The sequence below is a fragment of the Sander lucioperca genome, chromosome 2, assembly GCF_008315115.2.
Source record: "Sander lucioperca isolate FBNREF2018 chromosome 2, SLUC_FBN_1.2, whole genome shotgun sequence".
In the NCBI taxonomy this organism is placed as follows: Eukaryota; Metazoa; Chordata; class Actinopteri; order Perciformes; family Percidae; genus Sander; species Sander lucioperca.
In genome coordinates, this window is record NC_050174.1 from 22,512,541 (window position 1) to 22,526,032 (window position 13,492).

At 43.7% G+C, this 13,492-nt stretch overlaps 1 protein-coding gene across 1 annotated transcript; it reads left to right on the plus strand.

Annotated features, from left to right (window-relative positions):
* Positions 1-290: 290 nt before the first annotated feature.
* lin7b (lin-7 homolog B (C. elegans)) lies at positions 291-9,040 on the plus strand. The gene is made up of 6 exons (XM_031292579.2): positions 291-591; positions 3,330-3,448; positions 4,864-4,935; positions 5,887-6,096; positions 7,403-7,566; positions 8,934-9,040. The coding sequence occupies exons 1-6, from the start codon at positions 516-518 to the stop codon at positions 8,953-8,955; spliced, it is 663 nt and encodes a 220-aa protein (XP_031148439.1). The 5' UTR covers positions 291-515; the 3' UTR covers positions 8,956-9,040.
* Positions 9,041-13,492: the final 4,452 nt, after the last annotated feature.

Consider the following 13,492-nt stretch of genomic DNA (forward strand, 5'->3'; position numbering starts at 1 on the left):
TGGGAGGAATTTTTTTCTATGCCCCAGACTGCTAAACTCACTACAATTCCATTGTTTTCACTCAATGAAATTCTAAGTTAACCACGACCCTATTTCACAAAAGCATAATTTAGAAATCCGGGGTAACGTCTGGATTTATAGGTTCGTAAATTTATATATTTAAATTATTTACTTTGCCAATTTGATAAACTAAGGCTACTTGATTCGTACATTTGTATTAAACTAGCCTATGACATTTGTTGTGACCTATGTTAATTTGCATCTCTGCTTTCAGCGCAGTAGCATTGCTTTAAACATACGTTGGAGATGCTGAAACGGTATAGGCTAGTCCCACACTGAAGCCGGAGCTACGACGTCACTGCCTCAACCTCAGTCCAGCATCCCGGACCTCATTGCAGCCGTACATCCTCACACAGTCTGCTGGCCATGTCATCATAACAGATGGAGAACGCATTACCGTGAACCAGAACCCTTCTGCTCATCCACGCAGTGTTCTATAGACTACCAGCCTGGAAATGATGTCCTCTTACTACCACCCTGCCAAGGAAACGGACATGGCGGCCATGACAGAGCCGCTCTGCCTGGAAAGAGGTAACGTTACAGTTACCGTGCCAGACCTCTTCACTACAATATACTGGCTAAAGTAAATGTAGTTTACAGTGAACCTATATTTTACTTAAATGATGCAGAGCTCGTTATTTGTCTCAAATTTCCCATTCATGGTAAACAATAAAGGTGTTTTTTTTTTCTCATTTAAACATTTGTGAAATAAAGTGGCGTATGTCGCAGTTATTCGTTGAATTAAATGTTTGAAAGGGCACGGTCTATCGCGGGAGCTTGGCTCGGCCGTTCGCTCGTTTCTTTCTTTTAGTAAAATTTGCCAGTTAGCTAAATGATGAACGAACGTGTTTGATGTGGTCCAGCTGAACGAATGACAGACGAAGTAACGTTACGTTACCGTAATGTTACGTGCTTCCGACAATGTGCATATCATACTGTATCGGTCCGTGTATCGTGGAACTGTTTAGAATTCCGCTGGGACTGAATTGTCGAGTTGCCATCACTGTAACTGTACTATAACGTGCACGTCGTGCAGCGCGAGCAAATGTGGTAAGAGCCTGTGACGCGGACGCAACAACGGATTGATCAAGGGGCGGTCAAGCCTGGGCAAAAACCGCTTTTGTTAGTTCATATGAACGGTGGAGTGAGCTGCATTAACACTATGCTGGGATGGGTTAGACCAGGGGCGTTTCTAGGACTTGAGTAGATTCGGGACTTAGCCCGGACTCATTTAAATACACTGAATGCAATGCAAAACAGCAATTGGCTTGCCCAGCTTGTTTATAACCAGTGTATGTTCATTTTAGCTGCCCAGTTTGTAGATGTTGTTTAGATGGCACCACTATTTGGTCTAATCATAACTGGTCTGGCAACCCAAAGGCCAAGATTTTCTTTCCAGATTTGTTTCGTGACTTATGATGTGGGGGGTCTGGGGGGATCCACCCCCATAACATTTTTAGCATTAAACATTTCATTTCCTGCATTCTGGTGAATTTGTATGTACCTATTTATACCTTTTTCTGAATCACTTTATGCTGAAAATAGCTTTATGTAAAGGGAAACATAGATTACAATCCAAATATAAAAACATAATGGAATATATTGCAGTAAGGCTGTCAGTCGTTCTGTATTGCGTTCATCTATTTATTCTCCTGTAGATCGGCTTTTCTAATTATAGCCTAGGCATCATTTACTCCTCCCTCCTCTTTTGCGTCTTTTGTTGAGGAAGTAACCTCCTTAAATGTGCACATGACAATTATTCACCTCAATGATACACTAATTCATTTTAATGAATTAATAAAGCCCTAGACTGTCATATTTCAGATGTGTTTGAGCAAGATTTCTGCTCATGTTCAAAACGTTGTGCACATTTAAAATATATCTGTGCTCTCTGAGATTTGGAGTCGTCGTGATATTTTGAGAAAAATAAAGTTATTTATAATATAATAGGCTATTACAAGAATAAAGTCACTATATTGGTTAGTCTGCTGTTCAGTACGTGATTGCTCTGCTGATACGGTAGGCTAGATCTCAGACCTTCTGACAGACACAGAGCCCCGTTTGAGTCTCTGGTCTCTGAATGAGACAAAGTTTAGGGAAGTGGCTGTACGCCGCTCTACATCGGAGGTGGAAAAAAGAAACTACGGCAGAAATACACGGAGTTCAAACGCGTCACATCTGCCGCAGCATCTCCACAGCAGAGCGCGTCCATTATAAACCTGAAGCTGCACAGACCACGGAAGGCGCGCTGCTCATCTCTATTTTTACAGAAAGAGTGGACACTAAGCGACGCACAGGTCTGCTATCTAGGTGATAGCAACAAATACGGCATGATGGTCAGACCCCGCACGTAGCTGCCCGTTCTGTTCACCTCGGAAAAATAAAATGGACAAAGTTACAGTTCTACCATGAGTTCTAGCACTAAAATAAGGCAGCTTATGATTTCGGGGGTTTACATAGGCTATTGTCCGGTTTCATATTTGTCAGTCAACTTTTCAAAATAAATTCGGGGCTACACTCATAACATTCGGGGCTGAAGCCCCAGCAAAATCGTCTGACGCCGCCTCTGGGTTAGACTAGGGTTAACCCTACAACTCTACCAGCAGCCGCTGGAGTTGGCCGCATGCTGAGTTAGAATCACACATTTAAATAACGCCTGAGGTGTTTATTGGGCGTATTATTATCTTGAATGAGCCTAACAAACTATACTGCAACACAGGCCCTTTGATTAGGTAGGAGCCGTGTCAATGGTCTTTACAATGTAGTGATTCCCCTGTATGTGGAAGACTTAAGAGCGAGTATTTTTTTCAATTTAAAAAAAATGCTAATTCCCCATACATTTTGTGTCTCTTTGTGGGATTTTGCATCTCTTTGTTTCACATCACTGTGGACTGTTATAATCACCATACCTGTGTCCGAAACATTGGAAAAGCTAGAGCAGATAATAAATAAAAAACACTCAAAAAGCTTAAATACTAAACTTGCTAAAGAAGTCCAACTACAATCATTAGATCAGAGAAAAGTCTTTTAGTTACATTCATTGGGCTTAGGTGCTGCACCTAAACCTTATAACAGCAGGGGAAACCCTGCATTGGAGTTTTTTTATTGTGCTTTAGTTGCAAAAAAGGTACTAAATACATTTGCGATTAATCAAATGACTTGCCTAACGTAGTAATTAGAATTGCCACGCAGTGAGCCAGAGGCCTGTGGAGCCCCTGAGGATCTGGTTGGCTGCTTTGCCCTGTTGGTAATCCAGCCTTGTGTGTCAGATGTGTGCAGGGTGATCGAGCTGCTGGACCGGCTGCAGCGGAGTGGGGAGCTGCCTCCTCCCAAACTGCAGGCCCTGCAGAGAGTCCTGCAGAGCAAGTTCTGTGCTGCCATCAGAGAGGTATGGATGTGCAGCAGAAAGTTGTTAGGGGTTGTCTGGGGGGCAGAAATATCGGGAGGGCTCAAGCCCTAACTGTTTGTCAGAAATGTAAGCACAATGTCCACTTACTAGCTTCGTACAGATCTTTTGACTGCGTCGTGTGGCTGTCATCAAATGAACCTATATGTGGATGGGTCATACTGTAACTGGAGATGGTCATATATGTATACATTATGTAGCGCAATGGTAACATCTGTCTCTGTTCAAAGATGGGCGGATGTGAATAATCTTGAATCCTGGTCTATGACCTTTGACCTCTTCCCAGGGTGGAAACCGGCTTTTAACCGTGGCTCAAATATCTTGAAATCAACAATCGTAACAAATGATTTCACATTTCAGTAGTCAGTAAAAACCCAAGTGGTTGTGCAACATTTAAGGTCATAAACCAAAAGCAAACATTTAACAAGCTCCAACACCATGCACGCTTTTCAACTGATAACTGCAGAAAGGGATTATTGCAACACTAAGAGCCTGACAGATTCATTTCACAATTTCAGTCATTCAAGTAAACAGCTATTCAAGTATTATTAATTCAACTGAATAATAAACAAACTAGGTACAGCATGTTAATCAGTGAGCTTTGAGCCAGTTGGTAGGCATATCTTTTGACTGTGGACGGAGCCAGGCTAGATGTTAAAGGACAAGTCCAGCGCAAAACCAACCTAGGGGTTAATAACATATGTGTACCCAGTCGACCGTTCTCTGGGACATGTTTTTATGCTAATCAAATGTGTATTTAGCTTGAAACAAGCTAGCGCGAACCGGTAATTAGCTGCTAATGCTACCTTTCTGGGCAGAGGGTAAATCGCTATTTCTACACCACTAACAAGGCTCAAAATAGCACCACACTTCAGCGGTAGCATAATGAGGGTCACTACATGTAAACCGAAGCACTGAGCCCTGTTAGTGGTGTAGAAATAGCGATTTACCCTCTGCCCCGAAAGGTAGCATTAGCAGCTAATCACCGGTTCGCGCTAGCTTGTTTCAAGCTAAATACACATTGGATTAGTATGAAAACATGTCCCAGAGAACGGTCGACTGGGTACACATATCTTATTAACCCCTACGTTCGTTTTGCGCCGGAATTGTCCTTTAACCCCTGCTACAGGCTTCATGTTTAGCTTAGGCTAACCACGTCCTCACTCCAGCTCTCTAATACAAGATTAAGCAAGTAACTATGTTTCCCAGAATAGTAAACTATTCCTTTAACTGTTAACCTCTTTGAAGCATTAATTAACCCAATGTTTGTCTTGAAAACTTATATATGTTTGTTTGTAATATTGTCCATTACTTGTTTATCCAGTGTCAGTGTGTTTGACTTTACTACACTCCTATGTTGCTGTGACTCATCTGTTCTCTGCCCTGTTGTCCCTCAGGTGTATGAGCAGCTGTACGACACTCTGGACATTGTTGGAGGACCAGAGGTGCGAGCACAGGCAACTGCCAAGGTATCACATGCAAACTACTATATTAGCCCCAATATTATACAGGATGGTGGCCGGGTTGGCTCAGTGGTAGAGCAGGCGCACATATACTGAGAGGTTTATGCCTCGACACAGAGGTCCAGAGTCAGAATCCGACCAGTGACAATTTCCTGCATGTCTTCCCCCCTATCTCTCCCCTCTCTCACCTAGCTGTCCTGTCAAAAATGAAAGGCGGAAAAGCCAAACAAATAATCTTTGGAGAAAAACCAAAAACATTATACATTCCTTTTTTCCTGAAAAGGTGGGAGCGTCTTATATTTGGGGTCTAGCCTTTTAAATGTCAATATCCATTTACAACAGCAGATAGTGCCTAACTTCAGACTGTGGATCGTGTCTGCCATCACGTCCTTTGAACCATATTATCAAGGGATCTGTTAATAGCCAGTATGGACAGGAGGGATGATTACAGCAAGCATAACCTGTTTCAATGTACACATGGGCACGCGAGTATTGTTTTAAGACAGACTTGAAAAAATGCCCAATCCCTGAAGCACGATTCCATTCCTTCGCATTTGCTCCAAGTATTTGCTCTTTTTGACAAAAGCGGCAGCGGAGTGACGTTTTGCCAGATACCGATTCAGAGACATCTATTCTCAGTCCCAAGACTCAGTTTGCACCGAAATACCAACAACTCCCTTTGCGCTGCCATCATTTGAATGCAACTCCCACCTGTGTTCCTGTGTTCCTCTCCTCCCACTTGTGTGCTTTGTGCTGCATACCAAAATACCACACAGAGGGGCAAACTGTCAGAGTGCTGCCAGTTGTGCTAATGGGAAAATAGCCTCCTTTTATTTTTAAGGAAGACATTGTATTGGAACATCTGTAGTCCAAAGCATTTTACCTTGTCTTAATGTGACACAGTCTTGTTCGATACGTTGTGTGATGTAACTGACCATCCTTTGCCTTCCTGACCAGGCCACAGTGGCAGCGTTTGCGGCCAGCGAGGGCCACGCCCACCCGAGGGTAGTGGAGCTGCCCAAGACCGAGGAGGGTTTGGGCTTTAACATCATGGGGGGCAAAGAGCAGAACTCCCCCATATACATCTCCAGGGTGATCCCTGGGGGGGTGGCTGACCGCCAAGGAGGGCTGAAGAGAGGGGACCAGCTGCTGTCTGTCAACGGAGTGGTAAGAAGCTGCGGCACACACACACACACACACACACATACACACACACACACACACACACACACACACACACATACACACACTGGAGCTACACACCCACACTCATACTCAAGTTTATTTTAATGCCAGCTTTTATAAATAAACTAACATGAACAAATGCATGTAGATGGATATTCACACTCTGTCAGCCAAATACAGTACTTGAGGTTCTAGATGAGTGGTTTCCAGTGTTTTTTGCTTGAAGCCCCCCACCCCCCCCACCCCCAGCATGATCCTGGTGTAGTTTTATTTAGCTTGGCTTTGCTGTCTTTAGCTAGCTTCTCACCACACAATGACACATTCTGGTTGACACATTGGGTTGGATCAGTCATCTCTTCGTCGGTTACAGTTAGTCAGCAGCACAATGACTGCTGCTGTATCAGAGCATGAAGACCCTGGTCAGTAGAATTTTTCACGTATCTGTGGAGTATCTCATAAAGTGACATTTTCATGCCATGGGACCTTTAAGACCCACTTCTACTCATCCACTTTCAATTCCAGTTGAGTTTTGACGCCTTAACCTTTTCATTCATTTCAGTCATTTATTTTGTATTTGTTTGTGTATTTTATGTATTATGTTCTTGAGTTTGTTAAGCACTTTGGTTGGTTCTAAATGTGCTATTTAAATAAAATTGAACTTGAACTTGAATTGAACTTGTTGTAAAGTACCCTTGTGCCATCTGGGGGCTCTTCTTTCTGCGGTTTGACAGTTTGTTCCTGCTGAAACAAGTTATAGTTATTACATTTTAAATACACGTTTTTAATTTGACCATATGGCGTAAGCATGTAACTTTAAAAAGAAACTAGAAAAGAAGTGGAATTGAAAATCAGAATCAGAATCGTTAAACTAGGGGTCCATGGCAGAGTTTTTTAGATCCATTCATTTCAGTTGTCATGACTTTCTTTTACCAAAGGCTTCATAGTTCAACGAATGGTTTTTAAAGATTTGAATCTATAATAGTTCATAAATTAGATTATTTTACTCTTAGAATCTGCAAACATGTTTAATACAGTCTAATATCTTTTTACATAACTCAGACTATAGAAGTGTAAAAAATAGACTATGTCTAATTATTCCATGGGAGATACCTAAGGGGGTCCTCCTGGGTATATTCTCTATATATAAGGGCTCATTGGATGAAATAGATGGAGAGCCTGTAGTCTGAGCCTGTAATCTGAGCCTGTAGTCTGAGCCTGTAGTCTGAGCCTGTAATCTGAGCCTGTAGTCTGAGCCTGTAATCTGAGCCTGTGTGTGTTGTCCATGCAGAGCGTGGAGGGCGAGCACCATGAGAAGGCTGTGGAGCTGCTGAAGGCCGCCCAGGTTTCAGTCAAGCTGGTGGTGCGCTACACCCCAAAGGTCCTGGAGGAGATGGAGGCTCGCTTTGAGAAGATGAGGAGCGCCCGGAGACGCCAGCAGCACACCAGCTACTCGTAAGGCTGCTCATTGGTCTGCACCAGAGCATGTGAGAGGAGTGGTGGTGTAACAGACTGTAGTTGATCCGTGGCACGCATGTGAACTACGGATGTTTTGTAAAGTTTAACCATAATAATAGTGTGACATACATTTTTACTGTCGTTGTTACTTAAGGCTCTGACACACCAACCCGACGGCCGACCTACGGCAGAAAAGGCAGTCGGACTGATCAGTCTCCCCGAGTTGGTCAAAAAAGTTGCCTCGGAACACATCGAAGCGACGCCGACTTGAGCGTATGTTCTACTCACGCGCAAGACGTAATATGTCTCCATAACAGCAGGCGGCGCTAATCTGTATTGTCGCACAAAAAATTAAAACCGGCAGCTGATTGGAAGAACGCATCACATGGGTCTGGCTTCTCCCGAAATTTCAAAGCCAGACCACAATGGGCAGCTCGTTCGGAATACGATCTCGTATTTTACTAAAATAGTTCACCGAAACGTGTTTCTGAAAACATTTTAAGCGAGAAATAGGCCATGCAGTTGCTGAATCTGTCTTCATTTCAGATCGACAAAGTCGAGTTTAAAAGATTTTCGTCAGATTTTGAGAGGCGTTCGTCACCCTCATCCCGCTCATCATTTCTGGTAATTGGTCATTGATTCCGACTGCCCACTGGCCGATTCAACAAGTCAAATCGCCCCAAATGAACGCCGACGGCTCCTCCGACTGACGACGGCACGGAACACACCAAACAGACTCGGGTCACCGACCTCGCCAGACTGTCCGACGGCCGAGAATCGGGCAACGCAATGTTCTGTTCAAGTGAACGGGGCAGGTTAAAAGCAGTTGATGGAGCCAGCTAGATAGCTCCGTTGTATCAGCGGCAGTTGTTAGTTGACTTACCCGAGAATAGGAGGCTTTGAGCCAGGTATGTTTCGGCGGACAATGCGGTTAAGTTTAGGCGGAAAAAAAAGTGAGTGTCATGTAGCGACGGCGCTTAAGTTTAAGCCCCAAAAAACGACTAGTTAGGTTTGGGGAAAAGATTGTGGTTTGGATAAAAACACCCCCAAGGAACCCGCATTGGCGGGGTGAAAGTCATTTGTTTTCCCCGGCAAAGCGAACTCTGCGCCCGGCTTAAACACGCTGTGTTTTATGACAGCTCTAAGTAATAAATGGAAAGGATTTAAAATATATATTTCCCCCCCATTTTTGTGCTGATCCGACAATTGATCCGATCGTCAACACCGTGATCGGAACCGTGATTTTGTGATCCGTTGCACCCCTAGAGCGGGCGGCTCCTCGCTCACAGCGCTGTTCCTTCCCAAGTAATCGGTGTATGAGCCTTTCATATGCATACAGCATAACTATGTGTCTCTTCCTGCAGATCTCTGGAGTCCAGGGGCTAGCCAATCCGAAGCCTCCGCCCGCCTCATCTTCCAACCCTCCTGACTCTTCTGTTCTAGTGGGAGACCTTAGATGAGAAGCGAAAAACCAAAGTAGCCTACCAACACCTGTTACCTGAACTTCTTCATGTAGCCAAACGCTACAGTTAAAGATGTTCTCTCCACCCTCTTTCCCTCTTCTTTAGATAAATGCAGAGTAAGCTTGTTGTCAGACCATGCCTGTAACTTTTAGCCTGGCATAGCCAGACTATTTCGCCAATGTGGATCAGTCTGGAGCCTCTCACTTCAATTTTGATTTCCAAAGGGCTCTATCAACGGCGCAGACCAAAATCCCTCCACCTACAACCAATCAGAGCAACGAAAAGTGACAACAACCAATCAGAGCGATGTAGCGCTCAGCGACACATGCAAGTCGGGCGGTGCTTGGTCCGTTTTGAAGCATCAAAAAAATGGCGGCCGGGTTACGGACTTTATCAAATTACAGCTAAATAGTACACTGAAATGAGTTTTGTGAGCTGTTACGTCGAGTAAGTACATTGCACGATGCTGTCAGTATTAACCTGCCCCATGTGAGGTAAACGACAGTGATTAGTGGAAATCCGTTGAATGAATGGGAGAGGGGCCAGACGTATCTGCCAGCAAAATGAACAACAAAAATTCTGGATTCCAGTAGCGCTGGGCGATATGGACCAAAAATCATATCTCGGTATTTTTTTTTCGGTTAAATGGCGATACACAACATATATCTGGGTGTACAAAGTGGGCCAAATATTCAGTTGTGAGTCAAAGCCACGTGTGATGTCACAAGCACTTTTATCAAAACAGGCTGTGATTTTCTGTTTAACAACTATACAGGCGCAGCACATTTAAAGTGCTCATATTCTTTTGCTTTATCGTGTTATATATCTTTTTGTGCATGTTATAGGTTTACAAAGTGAAAAAGCCCAAAGTCCACCCCAAAGGGACTTACCATCTCCAACAGAAAACACTGTTCACAAACTGCTCCAAACAGCTCTATTGTAGTCCAGCCTTTACTTCGGAGACCAACGTGCGTCACTTTGGAACACACGTTATAATGCTCGCCTAGCTGCTAGCATGGCACGCCCTCATACTCTGCTTCTGACTGGCTAGTAGTCCTTACCTAGCTACTGCGCATGTGCGACTCCCAACAAAGATGGAACAGAAGTGAGATGTCTCACTCTGTAGCTAAAACAGAGAGCTCAACACACAGGGTGAAAAGAGGAGCTGCAGCAATGTGCAGTACAACATAAATATGGTGTTTTCTGAAAATTAAACCATGTAAACCTATTCTGATATAACCTCTAAATACAATTATGAACCTGAAAATGAGCATAATATGAGCTCTTTAAATATAGTGTACACAACTTATACAAAAACTTTCTTTGATCATGAAGCAGATTGTTACTGTACAGTCCTCTGGTTTATCGGTCAAGCGTGTGAACTACACTGCAGGCTGGATTCTCTGCTCACAGTGACGGCTGACTCATTATGAATGCGTATCGGCGTTACACACGTCTCATTACATTACGCTGATGCTTTCATCCAAAGCGACTTTCAGACAAACATTCACACAACGGAGCAATTTGTGATTAACTGTCTTTGCCCAAGGACAATTTGACACGGGACTGCAGGGCCATTGATCGAACCACCGACCTCCCCGATTGGTGTCGTCTGACCGTTCTATCCCCTGAGCCACAGCCGCCCCATTTATGACATGTCCGTATTGCCCCCGCACTGCGTTCTGGGGGCCGTGTCGCACGCTCTCACTCATAGAACTGAAATAAACTTTACATCCAGTAACGGCTGTTGTGCAACACAGCTTTCCCTCTCCTGCTTCACAGAATATACAGCTGCCTGTGCTAATAACATTTCAAACAACTGTAGACATATGTCAGCAGCGTGGACCGCTCAGAGAGTGAGAGGAGAGATGCAAACAGGCTCGGCTTTACAGAAGAAATGGGTTATGTAACGCAACAACCAACTACATATATGCATTAACAGTATTGTCTTATCCCATATCTTATTTGAAAGTGGATAATAGCGCCCAGCCCTAGTCTCCAGGCTATGTCACTTCATCTTTCCAGTGAAATCATCCTCAGCATGCTATTACATAAGGGCAATCCATTCTTAACCAGAACCTGGTGTTTATATTCTCCCGTCGTTTGGCTTGTGTATTGACACGTAGTGTGGCGTGCTCTATCTGCAGTTAGACCTCAGGAGCACTGACACCTACAGTCTTCACCGCCATTTCTCCATCACATGTCCCAGCTAGAGGGCTAGCCATTAGCATTACCAAGACCTACACTGGAATCAGTAGCTGGCAGGTCATCTTAGTCAACGTTTTGAGATTTGTTTTTAATTTATTTATTTATTTATGTATTCATTGATTTGCATAATTATTCATGAAATAAAGTCTAACTGTGTGAATTGAATGCTGCCATCTTTCCTGTTATTTTCTACATTCCTCCGGTACACAACTAAAGTTGGCTTTCTCAGAAATAAGGTGAGATTTCAGGGAAAGTATTTTATTTTTTTTACTTTACATTTTCAATACCATAAAGAAGACATGGAATTAAGTGCTGAAAGATTTTGAAACCATGTTTGAAATTTGTGAAACATTGATTTCTGTATGTGGAACCAAAAAAAGGGCAATCTGAAGCTGCAAATTGGAAGCCAACTTCAGCCTTGTAATTTATTGTGCAGTAGAATACTGTAGTCGGGCAGGGCTGGACAGCCCTCTAAGGGACCCCAGGGGCAAGAAGTTGCTGTGGGCCCCTATAGACTCCCCAGTTTCTTAAACACTGTATCTTGTGCATGTATTAGTATTCATCAATTGGTTTTTGGTCTTTTGATTTTACACAAATGTATTCAGGAATAGACATCCTGTAATCACAATATGACAAAATAAAGGTCCCATGACTCAAATTTAAGTAAGTAAAATGTATTTATGAAGCACTTTGAACAGAAAGGGGCATAAAACCATACAAGAGAACTTAATAAATAACAACACAATACAAAAATTACATAATAAAGTGCAAACAGGGCAACTAAACGCCTGTCTAAACACTTTATCTAATTTTTAAAAGAGTCTACAGAAACAGCAGAAAGTACAGGTGGAGGCAGAACAGGGAAACTACTCAAGCGGATTTAATTCCCACCTTTCTGACATCATACATGGACTCATTCATGTGACATTCTGGTAAAAGATGTGCTCACCGTTGCCCATGCAGTGGTTTCGATGCCGAAGGCAAGGAAACCGGCCGCTGACTTCGCACACCTTTACCTGGCATATTTCTATCCAACTTGCTGTGTTGACTGTGCAACAAACTGGATGAACTTCAACTACTTGTGGGGGTGGGGGGGGGAACAGAGACTTTTCTACATCTTCCATTTTGTGCTTCACAGTGACATGGCTCTGTTGATCGATACCTGCCTCGGCACTACAGCTGGCTGGTTTCCAGCTGTTCACAGCAGAACTCTGAGTCGACACTGTGAAATCCTTCTGCTTCTCGGGCTCCATCATCTCCCAGGACCTCAAGTGGGAGCTGAACAACAGAGGATGTACTTCCTGCGGCGGCTGAAGAAGTTCAACCTGTCAAAGATGGTGCACTTCTTACACCGCCATCGTTGAGTCCATCCTCACCTGCTCCATCACCATCTGGTACGCTGCTGCCACTGCTAAGAGCAGACTGCATCGTATCATCATCCGCTCTGCTGAGAAGGTGATCGGCTGCAATCTGCCATCCCCGCCATACACAACAAGGCAAGTTCCATGCAATCGAAAACTCACTTTGACAACAACAATCTCATTCTGATTCTGAATATGGGTGTAAGTAGTTTAGCCGCATATACAGGTGCTCAACCGTGTAATGCTGTATAAATTGTACGAGTACGCATTTTAAACAGGATCCTATATGCAACAGGGAGCCAGTGAAGAGATTTAAGAACAGGGGTAATGTTAGACCGTCTAAGTGAGGAAGAAAAGGTGTTACAGGAGTCAATGCCAGATGAGATGAAGGCATGAATAAGCATCTCAAGTTTAACAGTCAAAACTACAGATCTCAGTTTAATAATATTTCTTAAGTGGAAAAAGCACAATCTGGTCAGCTGCTTTACATGTGTGTCGAAACAACAAAGATGAATCAAATATGACCCCTATATTAGTCAGGTTAGTGCAGACAGCGTGAGGAAAGATACATTCAAGACCATGGGGACGAGCTTTTCTGGAGCAACAACCAAAACCTAGTCCGGCTATCACCCATAGACTGTATATAAGAATGGACCAACAGATCCCGTTGCTCTGGACGGAGACCAGTGAAGGCCTTTAGAAGCACTTTTCCGGTGAGCGCTGAGCGTTACTGAGCAGCCTCCAACTGAGAGAGACGACGTAAATGTGCCGTGAGCAACCTGTCTGAAAGTCGTAAGTCTTCTGGTAGCTGTGCCAAGAGAAATCTCAATCATTCCCAATCTAGCAGAGAAGGAGAGCGTAGGTATATGTAAGGAGATAACATGGACACAG

Coding starts and splice junctions, on each gene's coding strand:
- lin7b (XM_031292579.2), top strand. CDS start 516: ATGATGTCCTCTTACTACCACCCTGCCAAGGAAACGGACATGGCGGCC. Junction 592..3,329: donor GCCGCTCTGCCTGGAAAGAG/GTAACGTTACAG, acceptor CTTGTGTGTCAG/ATGTGTGCAGGGTGATCGAG. Junction 6,097..7,402: donor TGCTGTCTGTCAACGGAGTG/GTAAGAAGCTGC, acceptor TTGTCCATGCAG/AGCGTGGAGGGCGAGCACCA.